General features: G+C 42.2%; 1 protein-coding gene and 1 non-coding gene across 5 annotated transcripts in view; one reads left to right on the top strand and one right to left on the bottom strand.

The window, feature by feature from the left end:
* The window catches only part of reln (reelin), an 88,557-nt gene that overhangs the window by 41,940 nt on the left and 26,394 nt on the right, over positions 1-20,223 (top strand). For all 4 annotated transcript variants that reach the window (XM_019857219.1, XM_019857221.1, XM_019857220.1 and 1 more), the window contains exons 4-17: positions 3,185-3,255; positions 12,523-12,555; positions 12,666-12,744; positions 12,824-12,920; positions 13,336-13,387; positions 14,667-14,772; positions 14,875-15,115; positions 15,194-15,339; positions 16,975-17,126; positions 17,211-17,326; positions 18,181-18,389; positions 19,626-19,754; positions 19,843-19,952; positions 20,118-20,184. In XM_019857219.1, coding sequence (XP_019712778.1) covers positions 3,185-3,255; positions 12,523-12,555; positions 12,666-12,744; positions 12,824-12,920; positions 13,336-13,387; positions 14,667-14,772; positions 14,875-15,115; positions 15,194-15,339; positions 16,975-17,126; positions 17,211-17,326; positions 18,181-18,389; positions 19,626-19,754; positions 19,843-19,952; positions 20,118-20,184 — 1,608 coding nt within the window. The remainder of the gene's footprint in view (positions 1-3,184; positions 3,256-12,522; positions 12,556-12,665; positions 12,745-12,823; positions 12,921-13,335; positions 13,388-14,666; positions 14,773-14,874; positions 15,116-15,193; positions 15,340-16,974; positions 17,127-17,210; positions 17,327-18,180; positions 18,390-19,625; positions 19,755-19,842; positions 19,953-20,117; positions 20,185-20,223) is intronic.
* On the bottom strand, positions 8,559-8,640 carry trnal-aag (transfer RNA leucine (anticodon AAG)). Its single transcript has one exon. It is a non-coding gene; the product is annotated as a tRNA-Leu (tRNA).

Raw genomic sequence — 20,223 nt, forward strand, 5'->3', positions numbered from 1 at the left:
TGTGTGTGAGTGTGTGTGTGTGTGTGTGTGTGTGAGTGTGTGTGTGTGTGTGTGTGTGTGAGTGTGTGTGTGTGTGTGTGTGTGTGAGTGTGTGTGTGTGTGTGTGTGTGTGAGTGTGTGTGTGTGTGTGTGTGTGTGAGTGTGTGTGTGTGTGTGTGTGTGTGAGTGTGTGTGTGTGTGTGTGTGTGTGAGTGTGTGTGTGTGTGTGTGTGTGTGAGTGTGTGTGTGTGTGTGTGTGTGTGAGTGTGTGTGTGTGTGTGTGTGTGTGAGTGTGTGTGTGTGTGTGTGTGTGTGAGTGTGTGTGTGTGTGTGTGTGTGTGAGTGTGTGTGTGTGTGTGTGTGTGTGAGTGTGTGTGTGTGTGTGTGTGTGTGAGTGTGTGTGTGTGTGTGTGTGTGTGAGTGTGTGTGTGTGTGTGTGTGTGTGAGTGTGTGTGTGTGTGTGTGTGTGTGAGTGTGTGTGTGTGTGTGTGTGTGTGAGTGTGTGTGTGTGTGTGTGTGTGTGAGTGTGTGTGTGTGTGTGTGTGTGTGAGTGTGTGTGTGTGTGTGTGTGTGTGAGTGTGTGTGTGTGTGTGTGTGTGTGAGTGTGTGTGTGTGTGTGTGTGTGTGAGTGTGTGTGTGTGTGTGTGTGTGTGAGTGTGTGTGTGTGTGTGTGTGTGTGAGTGTGTGTGTGTGTGTGTGTGTGTGAGTGTGTGTGTGTGTGTGTGTGTGTGAGTGTGTGTGTGTGTGTGTGTGTGTGAGTGTGTGTGTGTGTGTGTGTGTGTGAGTGTGTGTGTGTGTGTGTGTGTGTGAGTGTGTGTGTGTGTGTGTGTGTGTGAGTGTGTGTGTGTGTGTGTGTGTGTGAGTGTGTGTGTGTGTGTGTGTGTGTGAGTGTGTGTGTGTGTGTGTGTGTGTGAGTGTGTGTGTGTGTGTGTGTGTGTGAGTGTGTGTGTGTGTGTGTGTGTGTGGTGTGTAATGAGGGACACACACCCAAGACGGTGAAGTGTGATTGCAGGGCAGACACCAGTGTCACACTGAAACAATCACACCCATTTGGCGACTAAATGTACTCCCACTCGGAATCGCTTTATTTTAATGAAACACATGAAATAAATTCCCTATTACAGTCCAATTAATCTAAATCTAATAAATACGGTTGAGTATGTTTAAACTAGCCAGTGTTGGTCTTGTGCAAGGTAGGCAGAGCTGCATTGAATTTTGTTGGGTGCACAGATTAGCATGAGCTTCTGACAATTGGTATTTACTTGATGACTCGAGTATTTGTACACACACACACACACACACACACACACACACACACACACACACACACACACACACACACACACACACACACAGTTTAGTGTAGTGCTTTCACAGTGACTGAACCCGTGTTTAGTAAATTTTTAAGAGGCTTGTTCCTACTTTGTACATTGCAACCTACTGTCGGAAATGCATCATCTTTTATTCATAGATACCGAACTCAAATTAGTTCTCAACCAATTCTGAAATATGACTATAATTAAGTATGTTCTCCCCCGCCTCCTCCCCCCAGCTCTGCACCAGCACAAGAGCTATTACTAAATAATGAGGGCTGTATTCATTATTCATGAGCCAAGACAAACGTAGCCATAAAAGGTCTGCACGCTGGGGTAGTCGTACATGTTGCAAAATTCCACGCAGAACATAAAAGGACGGTGAAAAATGAGCATTAACTAAGTTTAGCTGGATATCGATGATGCGTGACTGTTTCATTGCTTCGTAACCACAAACGGGCCATTTTTCTCCCATGCCCCTGCAAAAAAAAAAAAAAAAAAAAAGACATGTTGCAGCCCAAACCATGAAACAGCTGCCACTGGAGGTTGCAATCAAGGAAAGTCATCATAATAATTCTTAAAGCTACATAATTATAAGACTCAAATGCTTTGTTGATCTCAGATGGATAACTGAGCAGAACTAGAATTTTTTTCATTGACACAAAAAAAAAAGCAAAAGCGCTGCTTTTTAAATGCTGCTCATTTGCACTATTTTCTCAGGTTGGAGCAGGACTTCATGAGTCTACCAAATTACCTGTTTGATTTCTGCAAATAAATGGACGGCACTTCACATCAATTGTGACACATTCCAGAAGTTACACAATTCGAGTGGTTTAACTTTTGGCATTCAATGTTCCTACTGTATGTCACAAACATTTTACAATCTCTAACATTTTCAATAACCATTGACTCACTGTTTTTCAAACAATCAGATTATCTCAGTTGGCATGTGTTTTTCTTTTCCGCTGTAGCTTATCTTTCCGTTCAAGTCCCGCATTTCTTCACGGTTTAACTGTTGGATATTTTTTTTTAGATGTTTCTGCTGCAATCCTTGGGCGCTATGTGTGTCATTCAGTCGACGAGTTAAATTAATACATGCAACACAAGATTACAGTTTGTACGAGTTAATGTATTTGTAGGAGACTGTAGCAGCTGACAAGTAAATGGTATGTATTCTTTCTAGGTTTGTTTTCATAAACTGAATACAAACCATTATTCAGTACCAAGACATTCTTGTTTCATTGTTGTGGAAGAGGAGGCGTCAAAGCAGACCAGAAAAAACTTTTAAGCGACTTGTAATTATTAATGACTTTTGATGCTTTCGTGCGGAAAAACGTATATATGTAAAAAGATCTTTATAGCTTCATATAAATAATGCACTTCATGTGCATGCCGGGGGGAGTCTTATTGTATTCCACACATGCATCATATATGGATATCATATATGTCCAGGACAATCAGCTTTCTCGATCATGCAACGATTCAGCAATGTAGTGCTGGGAATCTGACACCAGAAAATATTTTTAGTGCTGGGAATCTGACACCAGAAAATGTTTTTAGTGCTGGGAATCTGACACCAGAAAATGTTTTTAGTGCTGGGAATCTGACACCAGAAAATGTTTTCTCCTCTGCACATATTTCTACCTCAGCACCACAAACACATTGCAATGATGTAATCATTAAGGATGTATGAAAGCACATTTATATGAAATTGTGTTGCAATGTCAAACTTTAAAAAAATTGTGTTTTCAACAATGAAAAAAAACTGACGAAAGGATGATTTACTCTTTTGTGGAATTTATGCTTGATGACTATAAACATACTAGGTGACTACAAATTTTGTTCAAATTCAATTCATTCTTCTAATTTTTTTTTCTTTTCCCAAATTTTAGAGCGACAGCCACACACCGAGGACAGATCCTGTTCAAGGATGCTCTGGCCCAGCAACTCTGTGAACAGGGAGGTGAGTACACACTGTACCGCCCCCCCCCCCACACACACACACACACATTTATACACACGTATTAACACACACACGCATATGGGGTCCAATATGATTTTTGAAGCGAAATGATTCATTTTTCTTGGATTCAGTGGGACTACGACTTTATCCAATATGGTACTCATATATATATGTATAGATAGATAGATAGAGATGTTAATGCCTATAATTCAGTTCATTTACAATTTAAAAAATAAAAGCTGATTTACTACTCCACTGATATGTCAAAATAAAATCTGGAAATATTCATATATAATTTTTTTTATTTCAATGTAACAAACTATACAGACATGGACAGGTATAATCCATCCAGAGAAATCGCTCCAAAGATCAAATCCTGTGTAAACAATGTGTAAATAACAAGTGCATTTATTTTCATCCTTGAGTCTTGTGAAAGCAGCTCTCCCAGTCAGTCATATTGTTCCCCCTCTTGAGTACATATTGTTAAAGGGTATAAGGATTCCACTTCTTCATTCCAGTGGCACAGCATTACAGCGACACAGCTGAAGCTCAAGAATCCTAGAGGCGCTATATTGCCAGCTTAATTTCAGCTTATGCTCAAGTTAGCTTTTTAACCCTCTCCCTTGTTCTCCCTTGCTGTCAGAGATTTCTACTTTATGGCAGACACCGCTTATACGGTATCCACTTGCTGTGACAGCCTTAAGTAGCAATTGACAGACAGCACAGTCCAATTCCGCATGCTGAGTGAGTATAATCGCTTGTTTACAGGGAAGAAGCCCTTTGCTTACTCGCGGGCTCCTCCTCACAGTGTAAATTTAAGAGGTGCAGTCATTTCACTCTTCATGCCTTTTTGGAGACAGGTTGGGGTGGGAAATGAATGAAGATATTCTCTCAAGTACACGCCTACTGAAGTACTCCATCTTATGCGTGTTACCTCCTTGAACGAGAGATCGAACACCTCGCCACTATCTGCTCGCTGATTGTTTTATAATGCCCTAAAAGTTGTACAATTTGGAGGAATGCTGGCCCCCCCCAAAAAAAAAAAATCCTGGAAAAACATATCTCTAAAGCCAAATAAAACTTCACAAAACTTCCTATTCGATGCTATAGGAGTGACCAGGGTTACGATTTTTTGGAGACACGTCGTTCAGCCAATTTTTTTGCTTTGGCCTGCGAGCCTGGTGTCAGTGAACTCAACTTGCTTCACAAAAAGCAGCAGTTCAGCAGATAGGGAGCAATTCTTCAAAAACAGGACCTAAAACAAAGACAATGACATGTTGGATATTTAAAACAACACTACGGTTGCCTTATTTCAGTCTTTAGACCACAGGTGTCAAAGTCAAGGCCAAATCTGGCCCGTCACATCACTTTATGTGGCCCGTGAAAGCAAACCAAGTATGTGCAGTGATAAACTTGAGAATGCTGAAATGTTACTTAAAACATGTTTTATGTTCATGCTTTATTATGGCGACAGGGTGACTTTACACAGTTTCTTATTGGGAAAATGAGTTTTGAATTGGAACGAATTGGAAGTCTACCCCAACAACACGGAAGTGGATTGTGTCGGAGCGGACAAGCCGCAAGGATTTCAACCTCAAGGTCTGAAAATGTCGTAAGTGGCAGCAGAGCAGCAAGCAGTGACGTATCCATAATGATCTGTAGTCAACTAATCCAAGTGTGACACTGATAAATGGGTGGGGGCCATGAAGGAGGGATGCGGAGCTGGAAATGATCGCTCACAGGGGTGACAGCTTTCTCGACAGGAAAGATGACAAAGTCAACATCTGCACAAATCACGAGTGTGCTGGCATTTTAGTGATGACCTCTCACATCTGACAGGATCATATTTTCAACTGCTCCTCCAGTATGTGGGCCGCTCAGAGCCCAAACTTACTTGAAATCTCAAGATTAATATTCAAAGTGGAATCATCATTTCCGAAAAAAGAAATATGAGGCCAGCCCGAGCCTCTTCTTATGCTTAAGACTGACGCTTTGAAGAACAGCGGAAATGAAAGCGATGTAAAGCAGGGTGATGATCCTTGGAGGAGGGAGGAAGAAAAGTGAAAAGAAAAGTTGGAGGGAGATGCGTCAATGGTTTGAAAAACACATATTCAGATTCGTCAGGTGAAAAGTTGAAGAGAAAGCGAAGGTTTAGGTGCTGAAACCGTCTGGGCATAGAGAGCAGGGATGACGTTCTTATGTAAAATAATGTGTCAACAGCCAACAATATCTACTTTATTGAGTTTCAGACTATAAACAGTGACTTTATTCTCTTTTCTCGCCAAAGATGCAACTTACTGATGGACTTTCCAATCCCAGGAGTATCACGTTTTTATCTTAGCTTCTCTTTCATTCACCAAAATCCTTCTTTACAGTGCATGAAGTTTTCAACGGGCGCCATGTCGTAGAGTTAACTCTTCATGTTTTTAAATCAAATCGGCACACAACGAAGCATTTAGATCGTGTTGAAACCTTTGCTCAAGCTCACGCCCTCATCGTGTTGAAAACCGCTTGTGCTACTTTCCTACAGTCAGGTGGGCCCTTCTTGTTTTCGTCCATGTATTATTGGTGCAATATGAATATCTGGCTCTCAAGACTGAATTTTAAGCTTGAGTCAACCCCAGCCTATTTGTGAGCCGCTGTTCATGAGTTCACATACTGACACTTTTTTTCTGTGGAGTTTATCCTCAAAAAAAACATATTCTTGCTTTTATGCGCTCCAAAACATGGCACCAAAAAACCTTAGCTAATTAAAAACTTGTAATTTGTGTCCAGGTAGTAATTTGAAATGATACTGTACATCTCCACTCAAGCTAAATTCACCCCCACTGAGTTCCGACAAACTAATCCAGATGAGAGAAGTCCATGGCAGGAGATGAGAAGGACCGCGCTGTCGGCTGAGGGCTCAAGTGTTTGTGCCTGTGGAGCCAACCGGCCGTCCATCAGCTCCACTTCCTGACAGCAGGCTTCTTGTTTTCGTTCATGTTTTATTGGTGCAATATGAATGCCTGGCTCTCAAGACTGAATTTTAAGCTTGAGTCAACCCCAGCCTATTTGTGAGCCGCTGTTCATGAGTTCACATACTGACACTTTTTTTCTGTGGAGTTTATCCTCAAAAACAAACATATTCTTGGTTTTATGCGCTCCAAAAGATGGCACCAAAAAAGCCTTAGCTAATAGGGAACTTGTAATTTGTGTCCAGGTAGTAAGTTGAAATGATACTGTACATCTCCACTCAAGCGAAATTTACCCCCACTGAGTTCCGACAAACTGATCCAGATGAGAGAAGTCCATGGCAGGAGATGAGGAGGACCGCGCTTTCGGCTGAGGGCTCAAGTGTTTGTGCCTGTGGAGCCAACCGGCCGTCCATCAGCTCCACTTCCTGACAGCAGGCCAGCGGTCCCGGCGTTCTGCCCGCCGTCATTTGGGGTCCTCATTTCCAGTAGGGAAATAAATCTGGTGTTTATGAGCCCGGACCAATACACCGCAACCCAGATGGATTATCACGGGGATTTATAACTCATAGAGGCCACTGCTCCCTGAGGGACGCTTGTACGCGGCGCAAAAGAGAAGTAATGGAGGGCCGCATATCTCTCGTCACCTCGCTCCTACCCGCCCTGCGTGTTCACCTTCAGCAAAGCTGAAATGAACCCTGTCCACTATTTGTGACTGAAATCCTTAAAAAAATGAGAAGGTAAACTTTTTCCACTCAGGATCAAAATTACAAATTCGCTTCCTCCCGACAACTGAAATGTATTGCCAACATGTCATCAGATTGCATCCGTTTTCCACAACACTTGTCCTCGTTAGGGTTGCAGGTCCGATGGGGCCGATAGGGTGAGTTTCGTTGAGAGGCGGGTGTTGCCAACATGATTGCATCCGTTTTCCACAACACTTGTCCTCGTTCGGGTTGCAGGTCCGGTGGGGCCGATAGGGTGAGTTTCGTTGAGAGGCGGGTACACCCTAGACTGGTCGTGAGCCAATTGCAGGCACATGGAGGCACTTTCAATTACCCTAAAATTCATGGTGAAGGAAGCCAAACCTTAGAATTGTGAAGCACACCACTTGCCCATCTTCCTGCCCAGTTCTTGATCAAATTACAAGTTTGGGTTGCTCCTTGGCACTCACATTCTCACACTGAAAAAAAATATGCCCAGCCAGAATTGTGAAGCATACCACTTGCCCATCTTCCTGCCCAGCTCTTGATCAAATTACAAGTTTGGGTTGCTCCTTGGAACTCACATTCTCACACTGAAAAAAAATATGCCCAGCTATCATCAGATTACATTATATAAATATACTGTACAACGTGAATCAACATTATACCTACTAATAAGGAACACAACCGGGAGATATTCACTAAAATAAATCCTAAAGCCATTTCCCCCTGAAAAATGTGCAATCGAAATATTGTCACTTGACCCAGGACACTAATTGTATTGGGTCCCAGTAAAATGCTTTCGTAAAAGACTATTTGTAAGTGAACATCAGTCTGTCTTGTCCTCTGAAACCACTTGACAAGTCAAAGAGTCAAAACAAAGTCAATTTAATGTTTTCATGTGACAAAATAATGATAAAAAATGAGCAAGACAGCCCAAAGCAGTTGAAGTGCATTGTGGGTAACATGATTAGATCCCATTCTTCTTCCCAAAGCTGAGTTTCATTCAACAACTGTTTATATTTGTCTTTTTGATTTGTTTTTTTGATCAGATAAACACCATAGTTTATAACTAACCTACGCTACAAAGTAGTAGTCATAAGTCCAGCAACTAGTATTACAACAAAGTTGCAGGCCACCAATATAAAACCTTAAAATGTAAAACGGCAAGTCCGCCGCTAATTTAGCATACCTTCTTGTGCCGTTCGTGACCTGGAACCTTTGCATATCCGCCTGTACTTCCACCCTTACACTTTTACCCTCATGCCCATCAAGGAGGGCAGCCGTGTAAGTTATGCAGTTCTATTTTTATCTCACTTGTGAGATCTTTACTGGCATATGATACTCCAGCAATAGAGGGTGCTGCAACTACTTGAGCTTCTTGACAGAGAAAACTCATTTTTCTCGTAGCAAAAATAATCCCTGAATATATCCCCTCCTAAAAGCAATCTGCAAATTTTGTAACCGTGGCCAAAGCTTGTTTCGCTCTGTCGTGGTATCACAGCATTAGTTGTGATAACACGAACTTTTGAAATGGGAATGTGGTTGTGAATGGTTTTTAGTTGAAAAAGTCACCCTGTCTGCCCATAAATAGAGAAACCACTGACACGTATCTTGATCCTGCGAGAAATTCACAAAACACTGCTGGCAGCAGTGGGATTCGAACCCACGCCCCCGAAGAGACTGGAGCCTTAATCCAGCGCCTTAGACCGCTCGGCCATGCTACCGGTGTCCTGTGAGCCTCTTAATATCTGATGCAAGCAGTCCAAAGTACGCTCAACCTGCTGAAGGGGAGTAAACAATCTCTTTTTCCAACTGCACTGAAAACTCCCACCGGGGAAAATAAGGATAGAACGGGAAAGTATTAGTGTCTTCTAGTGGCTTCTTGCCTACCTCCACTCACCTATATGATTATTGTAATGATGCCAATTGAAATCCAAACGGCGGCCCTCCTTTTTGCAGTGCGGGGTGAAGTGGCCTACAATCTGACCCAGGAGGATCATCTCATCTCAGTAATTCATTGAAGCTCAAACAACAGCATCCTGAGTCCTGGGGAGAGCATAATTGCGACCGCCAGTTAGTGCGACTTCAAACGCGGCTCACCTTGTCGAGGATGTGAGTCAGACGAAGTTAAAAAGAGCAAACTGGAGGGGGGCGAGCAGGGCGGATGGCATTTACGGAGTGGCGAGAAAAAGCCAAGAGAGAGGGGAGATTAGAGAAAGGATCGGACTGAAAGTGGAAGAGGGGGAGAAGATTTAATATGACTTGTGCCCTGTTCCATTTGTGCGCAGATGTCTAAGTCTGCCAAAGCTTATGCTCATGACAATCATTCAACCCCCAAAAATACTCATCAGCACTGCTCCACTTTTAGTGCAACTTTTTTTTTTTTTTTGTATTTTCCTGTTGATGGGTGCTTGGGAAAATCAGCAAAAAAACCAACAAGGCAGTCAGGATTGCGCGTGCGTGCCGCTGTGTGTGCTCGATTATAAATCCTGGCTAGGAAGATACAGGCATTAGCAGAGATGAGCTGCTAATAGAAGACGCAGTAATTGAAGTCTTTAAGGAAGTGAGAGGGGATTAATCCTAGTGAAATGAGCACCACTGTCTGGTCCGGAAGCGCAGAGGGTGAAGTGGCTCTGCGTGATATAAGACAGCGAGAGAGAGTTTGATGAAGCATAGAGAACGAAAACAGTAAATGAGTCCTTTTTTTTTTTCAAGAAGGAAAGGATTACCCACTCAAAAAAAAGAAAAGAAAAAGATTCTCTGCCTCTCTGCAGCCAGTTGGACTCAGTAGCAAGACCAAATGCAATTCGGAAGGGTTGTTGAAGAGAGCAGAGTATAAACATAGCATGTGCGTTACAGGGCTTTGAGTGGGTGGATTTGTGGGAATTTCTCTTTGCTCGCTTTTGTAAACTGTTTACACAACTATTTATCCCCTTGTTATAACACTTTAGGAAGAGCGCAAACAAGTCGCACAAAGAATGCACGGCTTGCACACATCAGGTATCCTACATAGCTGCCTTGAGTGTGTTTTGAATCAGGAGACGTTGAAGGATTAGAAGCGGAGAACAAGAAGTGCTCGGGGAGGCCTTTGATATGCTTTTCATGGGCTTCATTGTCCCTGTGAAGCTGAGCAGCAAAGGAATGCCAGAGCAGCACCGACTGAATCACCCTGCATGAAACCTTAGGACTACTGGGTGATTCTATAAATCCTTTCCTAATTGGCATTCAGAATTGCAAACGACAATGTTGTCGAAACCAAAAATACTTGCCGAGCGCTCACTATACTAAGGCACGTTTGTCGCACTGATTTCGGACTCAGTCGATTATAACCCGTTTTGAATGACTGACTGAAGTAGCATAGTTACTTAACTTTGGATCCCTCAGTTGCACTCAGTGCATGTGTTTTATCAGATGGATTGGCTCATCCTGGATTGAAACTATGGAGGCAGATTATCCCTTTCTTCAGTCTCGAGAAAGATGGCTTGATGTCAGAGCCGCGCAAAGAAGCTCAACTGGTTTCAAGGGTGGCATTGTTCAAGAGGTCAAAGGCGATGTCACACTTACAGAGATCTCACTTTTTGGGCCCTCACACCCTCATTCAAGAATATACAGTACATAAAGATGGTTAATTTGCACAAAACACAACTAGTGTTATGTGTTATGGATCAGCGTACAGACAAAATGTCCAGTAAGAAGACTGCCATCACCCTGAAATTGAGCTGCAAGACGAGATGGTCACAACGGCTTCTCACACAGTTCCACTCAGACTGAAGCTTGCCATGGTCGACCAACGTAGTTGAGTGCACATGCTCAGCATTCTAACCAGTAGTCTTTGGAAAATAAACGTGTGAGTAATGCCAGCATTGCTGCAGAGGCGAAAGAGGTGAGGCTCACCCTGTTGCTTCTCAGACCATATACATGTACCTCTACACCTAATCAAATTGGACTTGTAAGAGAAGGAGCCCTCTTATCAAGATGATGGACCAGAAAGCAGGCCAAGTACATGGTTTATTGGAACCATGTCCTGTGGTCTGATGAGACAAAGATAAACTCATTGGTTCAGATGGTGTAAGTTGTGTTGTAGTTGGAATCAGGCAAGGAGCACAAAGACAAGTGTGTCTTGCCGACAGTCAAGCATAGTAGTAGGAGTGTCATGGATGGGTACAGCGGTGTGGGCTGCCGGCACTGAAAAGCTGTAATTCATTGAGGGAACCTTAGAGGCAGACATGCTAACCACAAGTTCACCATGCTGCCCTACTAAAACCGTGCTTACATATAATTTAATGCTCTTACAGGCGACTGAATTAAGTAGCACAAATCAACGATTCTTCATGCTCGGCAATTGCAAAGTAAAGAAAATAATTCCGAATCTTATATTACCCCGTCACCAATCCATCCTGAATTCTAAACACGACCTCTTCAGTCCCATAATTTACAACTGCCTCAGCTTTGAAGCACAAAGGTCGCATATATGCTCTGTAACTTCAAGACCTTGCAAAATGGCAGACTGTATGTTTTGATGGTGTTTTTAAATCATCATATTTGATTCATTAAGTCCTAATACTTTTCTGCTGCGGTACATCCCGAAGGAGACTGATGCTTTAGAATGTTAGCTTGGCCTTGGCCACAGATTGCTGCATTCAAGCAAGCTGACGCCTCCGGGGTGGACAGCAGTTAATTGGCAATGAACCGTTAATCATGGCTGCCCGGCCCTTCATGACTGAAAGGAATTAACATCAGCGGCCAGGAGACCACAGCTGCGGCCAGCCAGGACACCACCAAAGTTTGTTCTGCCACCACATGATTGACGATGAGGCCCACAAAAATGTATGCACTTAGTGACTGCTTGTACACACAGAGCATATTTGCCTGTCTGGAGTATTATGCAGCATTAAGCACTTCCAGAACGATTGTTGAGCAACTTGAAGTAGAAGCGTAACGACATATTAAATACATATATCTTAAGTACAGTACATTTGTTGTATCCCGCTGTGGGAAACCCGGGAATACTGTAGTTCGTAGCCGTCATCCATCTGGATTTTTGCACGCATGGAGCATCGCTCACAGTTTGATTTGGATCAGGTTCAAATTTTGTTACAGTGTTTGAACAGCCCATCTTTCTTCAGTTTTGATCCAGTTATGACATTTTTTTTTCTCAAGTGCGAGTTGTAGTGTTGTTGAAAGCTTCGGTTTTGCTGAACAACTCTGTTGCACACTGAATGCAGTATTATGTATGCACATTACAAATGCTGACCGGCATACAAGGTGGTTGAGATTTTATTAAACATTTGCATGTATAGGCATCTGCAACAGAATAATTTAATGGTCTACTCCAAAGCCCAAGTCTTGACAAATAATTGACTGCCCCCCCACTGGTTGAACTCCATGCATTTAATCTGAAGACTATTACATTTTAAACTACATAGATTAAAAGCATTTTTCATACTAAATACATGTTGGCGGTGCTAACTGCAACATTTTGCAAGGTTAGTCAGTTACAAAACAATTTTAACATTCTAAAGGAAGAAATGTACTATTTGCCACAGACTTTCATGTTTATTTCTGATGTGTTTTGTTTCTGATATTGACTCTTCTGTCTGTTTCAGCTCCAACAGAGTCTCCACTGAGACCAAGTCTGTGTGAGTCTGCATTTCAGCATATGGCTTTTCTTGTATTTAAGGTTACAAACATACAGGGAAGTGCAAATAGTGTTTAACATTGAGCTAATGGTATGTGTGTGCACATGTAGTGGAGGTCCATGCTAACCATGCTGTGCTGCGTGATGACTTTGATTCAAACTTGCAAGGGGAGTTGGACCCAACCATCTGGTATGTAGCCGGACCTGTTGCGATCCTCAAATTCATGCATTGTCTTGATCGCCTTGTCTTATTGATGATGGCTGTGCAGGTCTGAGTGTGCAAACTGTGTGCTGGGCGAGCAGTGTGGGGTCCTGATGCATGGCAGAGCAGTCACTTTCTGCGAGCCCCTTGGAGAGCGGGAGTTGGTAAGTGCCATTTGTGAACACTCTTGGACAGCTTTGCACCCCTTTTTTTGTTGTTTGTCATCGTTGTTGTTTTTTTTTTTCCGCTCCAGCTTTCCGCGGAGTTTGCATGTTTTCTCAGCATACTCTGGCTATCGATCGCGTTCTAAAGACATGCATGTTAGGTTCATTGAAGTCTATACATCGTTCGCAGGTGTGAATGATTGTCTATATGTGCCCTTTTAATTGACTTCATCTCTCATCCACCGTCAGCTAGGATAGGTCGCAATTCATCCACAAACCTAATTAGGACAAGCAATATTGAATGGATGAAACAATGTTTTGGTGGTTTAAAGGAAAAAAAAAATTGAATTTAGAGATTTATAGTTTGACTGTGATGCTCTAATGTCCTTCACCACCCTTTCTCTTTGCCCGATAGACAACTGTCTCTCTCAACGCCAGCACAGCATCCGTCCTTCAGTTTGCTCTGGGTGAGTATTAATGCAACTAAGGATTTGGGGCCCCTTGTTTTTAAAAAAAAACAAAAACAAAAAAAAAAAACTCACTTCCGGAACCACCACTTCAGTGTCACAAATTCAGATGATTCTTCAATGCATTTTCTTTGACCCCAGCAAGTCATGGGCCTTTCGTATGATTACCGATATGATCATCACTTCTCTGCCTCTTACAGAACCCATTCATGCACGTTAACAAAATATGACATTAAACCACATTTAGTATTGAACAAGCTGATGTGCAAAACCTTTAACATTGTCCGAACACCGAAGATACTGCATGCGTCAATCTAATCCAATCTGGAACAATACCTGTGTAGCTCCAGGAAATAGACATCTTTTGCGCTTGCCTGTCACTCCGCCAGCTTGTACACAATACAGTTCTGCTCATCTCTCGCTCTCTCTGGTCTGCATTGCTTATTAATCTTTTACACGAGGCACCCAGAAGGCCATGGTAGAGTTTTTAGAGATGTTCTATTTTTCATGACCATTATATGCATCCGGAGGTTCTCATGGGAAGGCGCAACTGAACGGACCATTCCCATTTTCCTCTTCCTCTTTCTCTTATTGTCTTATTTACTTCTGTTTTGTCATGCATGTGAGTTTATACAGCCAAAGCTGTACAGTTAAGTGGTGGCTGCTTCATGCTTGGTTGTATCCAAGCGGGGAGGGAGCAGTGCAGTAGTTTGACAAAACATGGATGCTACACCATCATGGGGGGTCTTGCAGTTGAGGATGCAGGCACTGGCATCCTCCATTAATGACCTTTGAACCCACCGTGACCGCAAGCATCCACACAAACACATTACAAACACACAGTGGTCTCACATAAAGGTTTTAAAGATGAATTTTACCCCTGGAAGATGGAAAGCCATTTCAATGGAGGGTCTAAAAGTGTTTTATAATTTTGAAAAATTCTGATCAATCATATATAATCCTTATTTGTGTTTCAAAAACGATCAGACAAGAAAATACAAGATGCCATCAATTTTTGAAATATTTCCTTTCACCAAACCCCAATTCAATCCTTGAACACCATTCTCATGTCACTTAATCCCATAATGACACCATTCAACATTATTTTCCACATGGGCAAAGGAATTTAAAGGCACCAAGTTATGCCTTTGTGCATTCTTGGAAAAAATGATCATTTTCCAGCTAGTCTGGTTCATCTGATGTAAAATAACCTTCAAAATAATGTACATTTGACACAGAATTAATTCAAAAGTCATTGTATGTCCTTTGTGTTGCCCAGGTTCCGGCTCCTGTCGTTTCAGTTACTCAGACCCCAGCATCATCGTATCATACAGCCTCAATGGAAATGCCAACACCTCGGACTGGATCACACTGGAGAAGATCAGGTCTCTCGCAATCCCTTCCTTTTTCATAAAATTCCTCTCTTTTTTTTTTCAAGTAGGCTCCCCACACAACTCTATCAAAACCTCGACACTGTGTGCCTCCAGAGCTCCTACCAACAGCAGCACCTTCGTCCACCTTCTCCCAATGCCACCGAGGTCCAGGGCCGAGAACGTTCATCTCCGCTGGTCTCAGGAAGCACCTCAAGGACCAGAAGGCTACGAGTCCTGCTGGGGCTTGGACAATGTGCTGCTGCTCAACGCTGCTCATAAAACTCCCCTGATGGAGGACAACCTCGATCCCCCAGACACGGCCAACTGGCTCTTTTTTCCCGGTGCGACAGTCAAGGTACATGTTTACATGAACTAAGGCTATGTATGACTTTCTCATATATGATCATCGAGCACAATACACTGTGTTTTACAGCATGCTTGCCAGTCAGACGGCAACTCTCTGTATTTCCATGGTGGTGAGGCAGTCGGTCACAACTTTGCCTCCAGCAGAGACATCGACCTGCACCGTGAGGAGGGAAGAAGTTACTGGGAGGAGGATTTTGAGAGCCCACCCTCAAAGTAAGTCAAGCTAATCATATGGAATCGCCACTATCAGCTGATGTTGAGTGTGTACAGTGTCCCAGAAAAAACATGACATGATTTCATAGTCTATGAAAAACCAGATTCCTCGTACAACTCTTTGGCGTGTAGTAAGGAAAAGCATGGTAATGATGCCCTAAAAGTTCGAAGATGAACAGTTTGAAAAAACATTTACATTTGGCAAAGTCAACAAGACAGAAACCCTTAGCAGGGACTTGTAGATACTCAGATATTCATATTTCAAATGATGCCAATTTTGTTGGAATGCCCTGCACATTATTAGAAAACACAAGTGACTTCATTAGTGGCTTTCATTGCTACCCACAGTATTTTTTTTATGGTTTGTGTTTTTCACAATGCATTAATTCACACCACCGACTGAAATTAAATATATTGTGTGACAGCCTTTGTAACTCAACAGAAGAGCCAACAAGTAGTTTGAATCGTTACTTTGATATTGTTTAACTTTTGACAATGGAACTTTACTGACTTGAATCCATACTTTGCTGCTTAGTGGAAATCCCGCGACAGCAAATGGCAAGTTCTGTTTTGATAAAAAGCCATTAAAGTATCCGATATAATTCTGAAAAGCAATTGTATGACAAATACAATGATCAGAGATTATTTTACACAGCTAAACCACCTTACAGCTTTAAAAGTAATCTTTAGGACCTGAGGAGCACTGCCGGATGATCATTCCTGCCCTCCTGGTTTTATTCTAGCTTGGAATTTTTGTCGCTCACTGTGATAAAAGTACAATGAGTCAAAAAGCACGCTGAGCTGTACATAGCTTAAGACCTCATTGTGTTTGATGAACACCACATCAATATGGGTGGAAAGTAAGATGAGTCTTAACTGATGGTGATATACTGTGCAGGAGAAAAAGGCCGACTTGATATTATGGATGAACAAGGATGCCTTGTGAAAATGTAGCAGTCATGTGGCATGACAAGCAGGTACATGCCATGACACTGACGGCTTCACAGACAGCAGTCCATCTGTTCACAGTGATACGCGTTGTGCGTACACTAACACAACACCGTCCAGTAGACAACTGCCATTGGCCCTTCGCTAATTGAGCATAGCGAAAAAAAGAGATGATAGATGTGTTACTCGCGGACAACAATTATCGAGGTTTACTTTTTTTTTTGCCATCATTGAGGCAAGCATGACACTAAGTGGGGCTTTCCACCATCATGCTGCATGCCATCATGCCAGGCTTGTCACAAGCGTCAGGTGTCACGGGATGTCAGGTGTCATGGGATGCCTTGTGTGTCGGCTGTGCAGGCAGAATTTTTATGGTAATGATACCCACCACCATTATTATTTACCTCAACATGGTGACTGTGACAACAACACACACACCGACCCGCATGAAATTTCTTCCATATCCGTAAAGGGATAAGGACGCCCTGGAGAGGGTTGACACACTGAGTTAACTTCTGTCAGTTCTAATGAGGATCCTCCCTCTACTGTGCACAAATATGTCTGCATGTACTGTACGCTATCTTCCAGGTGATTTATATGCTGCAATCCATGACAAACAAAGCTTCATAGATTTTCCTACTTTTCAACTATCCTCACCTAACCGGCCATTTGTTTGGTTTCCCTCAGCTGGGACATACAGGGAGCCGTATACGGGACCCAGTGTGGCGAGATTGAGTCGGGCTCGGCATTGGTGTTTGAGATGGACGGTCGGAGGAGAATGTGCACGCCCTACATCGACAGCACCTCATATGGAAACCTGCGCTTCCACTTCTCGATGGGTACTAAAAACAAGCATTGATTATGTCATGGGGCTTTACATGTCACGCTCCATACATGTGACTGAAAGTAGCTCTCTTCCTCAGGTGGTGGTGAATGTGATCCCGGGGAGTCACATGATCACAATGTAATTCTCTTTGGAAGGTCAGAAGGCAGGAGGGAACGTGTCGTCCTCGATACCCTTCCATATTCTTCATACAGGGTGAGATACATCCACAAATAAGATTTGAAAACGACTATAATGTCTGACCATGGGGTGGTTTTTCAACCTTGATATTGTAGGTTTTTTTTCTGGTGGGTAGATATCCTTGCAAAATGTAATTCGAATAACATTTTAGCAGGGATAATTACATTTAAAATGCAATTTAAGTTTAGTTGCGTATACCGCCGTGTGTTGTGCCTATGTCACATCTACTGCTAATGTATGTTCCCATTTTCCCGAAGTCAAACTGTGATGTCAAACTCATTTTGGTCACGAGACACATCATAGATATGGTTTCCGTCAGAGGGCCACGAAGACAGTGAAACCGTTTACTGTATAAGTACAGTACCTTGTCCCATTAGTGCAAATACACAATTGCCCCTACAATTAGTTATTTTGTTAACATTAAAGTGATAATTATGTAAAAAACTACTGTATTGCCCAGTTTATATTAAAGCAGTATTATATGGAAGAAACTGCTTGTAATATCTGTTAAAAGTGAATGAAAATTGCAAATTCGGGGCAAATTTTCTGCTGAAATGAAAAGAAAAAAATCAGCAAGGAACATAAAGTACAAATACTTTATTTGCTTTTGTGGACTTCATAAAATGTTCTTGGATGGCCAGATTTGGCCTCTCGGCCTTGAGTTTGACACCTTTGCAGTGGTGGATCGGGTTGAAACCTTAGCTAATTTTACCTGTTGAGTACCAACATCATGATTGTCTTCTATGTTTAAAAGTTGGTTCTCTACAGGCCCCATAGTCGTCATCCTCAACATTCCAAAATAAATAATTTACAAATCACCTCTAGTAACCCTCTACTCCTCATCGCTTCCTCCATGTCTTCCCTCTTAGACCCCTGCAGTGGTGTCAGTGGCGCTGCCCTCTGAGCTGCAAACACCAGTCACCCAGTTCTGCCTGGAGCAGCACTCGCACGGGGGGGCCAACCGCCATGTGTGGGCCGTGGACTTTATGCAGCTGCTGCCTGTGCTGCCTGGCACACACACGCACGTTGTTCAGTTCTCCATCAACCTCGGCTGCGGCTCCTACCAGCCCGCCAACAGGTGGGGCCCATCTGGAAAACAAGCTCAAACAGTGTTTTTACACCAAGTACAACCTAAAAAAAAAAAAAAAAGAGTACACCATTATGTCCAACATCAAAATAGAGTTGCAAATTAGGATGACGGGATGTGTTAATCACAAATAAGGCAGAGGTTTTACTACTTACAAATATATTTGAGATTTTTTTAAACCCACCGTAACATTATGCGCAGTTTAAACGTTTAAGATGTGCTTAGACATGGGACATAAATAACTTTCAAATGTATCGTACATAAATGTTAAAAACAATTCTTAAAGATTAAATACAAATGCAGTGAACTTAAAAGTTAAATACAGCTGGACTGTACTTTAGTAGTTGTTTTTTTGCATATCACTTGAGGGAGGGAAATGGAAATAAATGTAACCGCAGTCATTTGTATCTTTTTTTTTAAGATGTTGACTCCAGTGATCCAACCGTTTCTTTAGTTTAATAAATCACGCTTTAGCAGCATGTTCAGTGTGATTTGCAATTAAAAAAAAAATTACCTGGTTAGAAATTATCTAATTGTTGTTAAATTGAGACATAAATGGAATATTGTGGAGACACACAGTATATGTCAATCATCGTGGCATAACTACAAATATGGTTCCTACTGTTTCAACCCCAAGCAAACTAAAAAAAAAAAAAAAAGAGTACACCATTATGTCCAACATCAAAATAGAGTTGCAAATTAGGATGACGGGATGTGTTAATCACAAATAAGGCAGAGGTTTTACTACTTACAAATATATTTGAGATTTTTTTAAACCCACCGTAACATTATGCGCAGTTTAAACGTTTAAGATGTGCTTAGACATGGGACATAAATAACTTTCAAATGTATCGTACATAAATGTTAAAAACAATTCTTAAAGATTAAATACAAATGCAGTGAACTTAAAAGTTAAATACAGCTGGACTGTACTTTAGTAGTTGTTTTTTTGCATATCACTTGAGGGAGGGAAATGGAAATAAATGTAACCGCAGTCATTTGTATCTTTTTTTTTAAGATGTTGACTCCAGTGATCCAACCGTTTCTTTAGTTTAATAAATCACGCTTTAGCAGCATGTTCAGTGTGATTTGCAATTAAAAAAAAAATTACCTGGTTAGAAATTATCTAATTGTTGTTAAATTGAGACATAAATGGAATATTGTGGAGACACACAGTATATGTCAATCATCGTGGCATAACTACAAATATGGTTCCTACTGTTTCAGTGTCAGTCTAGAGTTTTCCACAAATCATGGTCGTTCCTGGTCTCTGCTCCACACTGAGTGTCTACCGGAGCTTTGTGCAGGACCCCACCTACCTCACAGCACCATCTACTCCTCTGACAACTACAGCGGGTAGGACTCACCACCCAGTTGAAAGAGTGAAAACTCCACATACAGTGAGAAAACGCGTCACCTCGAACCTTGTTTTTCATTTCGGCAGATGGACGAGGATTTCTATCCCTCTGCCCAATGCTGCCCTGACAGAGACCACACGCTTTCGCTGGAAACAGTCTGGCACCGGATTGGGAAACATGTGGGCCATTGACAACGGTCAGAATTAAATGCACTATTTATTGTTTCCCACGAGTGGTGAAATAACCATACGATAAGCTTTTCGATTTCCTTTAATGACTACAGTCAAGACACATTCATTCATGTCTTGCGACACAAACGAGTGTCGTAAAACACCTTTCAATTTCCATGTGTGTTCTTCAGTTTATATTGGTCCAGCCTGTCTGCGCTTCTGCTCTGGGAGAGGACATTGTTCCCGCACAGGCTGCAAGTAAGACCTTCTTGCTGTCTAGACGACAAAATGTAGCAT

Source organism: Hippocampus comes, unplaced genomic scaffold (assembly GCF_001891065.2).
Source record: "Hippocampus comes isolate QL1 unplaced genomic scaffold, H_comes_QL1_v1.1 scaffold186, whole genome shotgun sequence".
Lineage (NCBI taxonomy): Eukaryota > Metazoa > Chordata > Actinopteri > Syngnathiformes > Syngnathidae > Hippocampus > Hippocampus comes.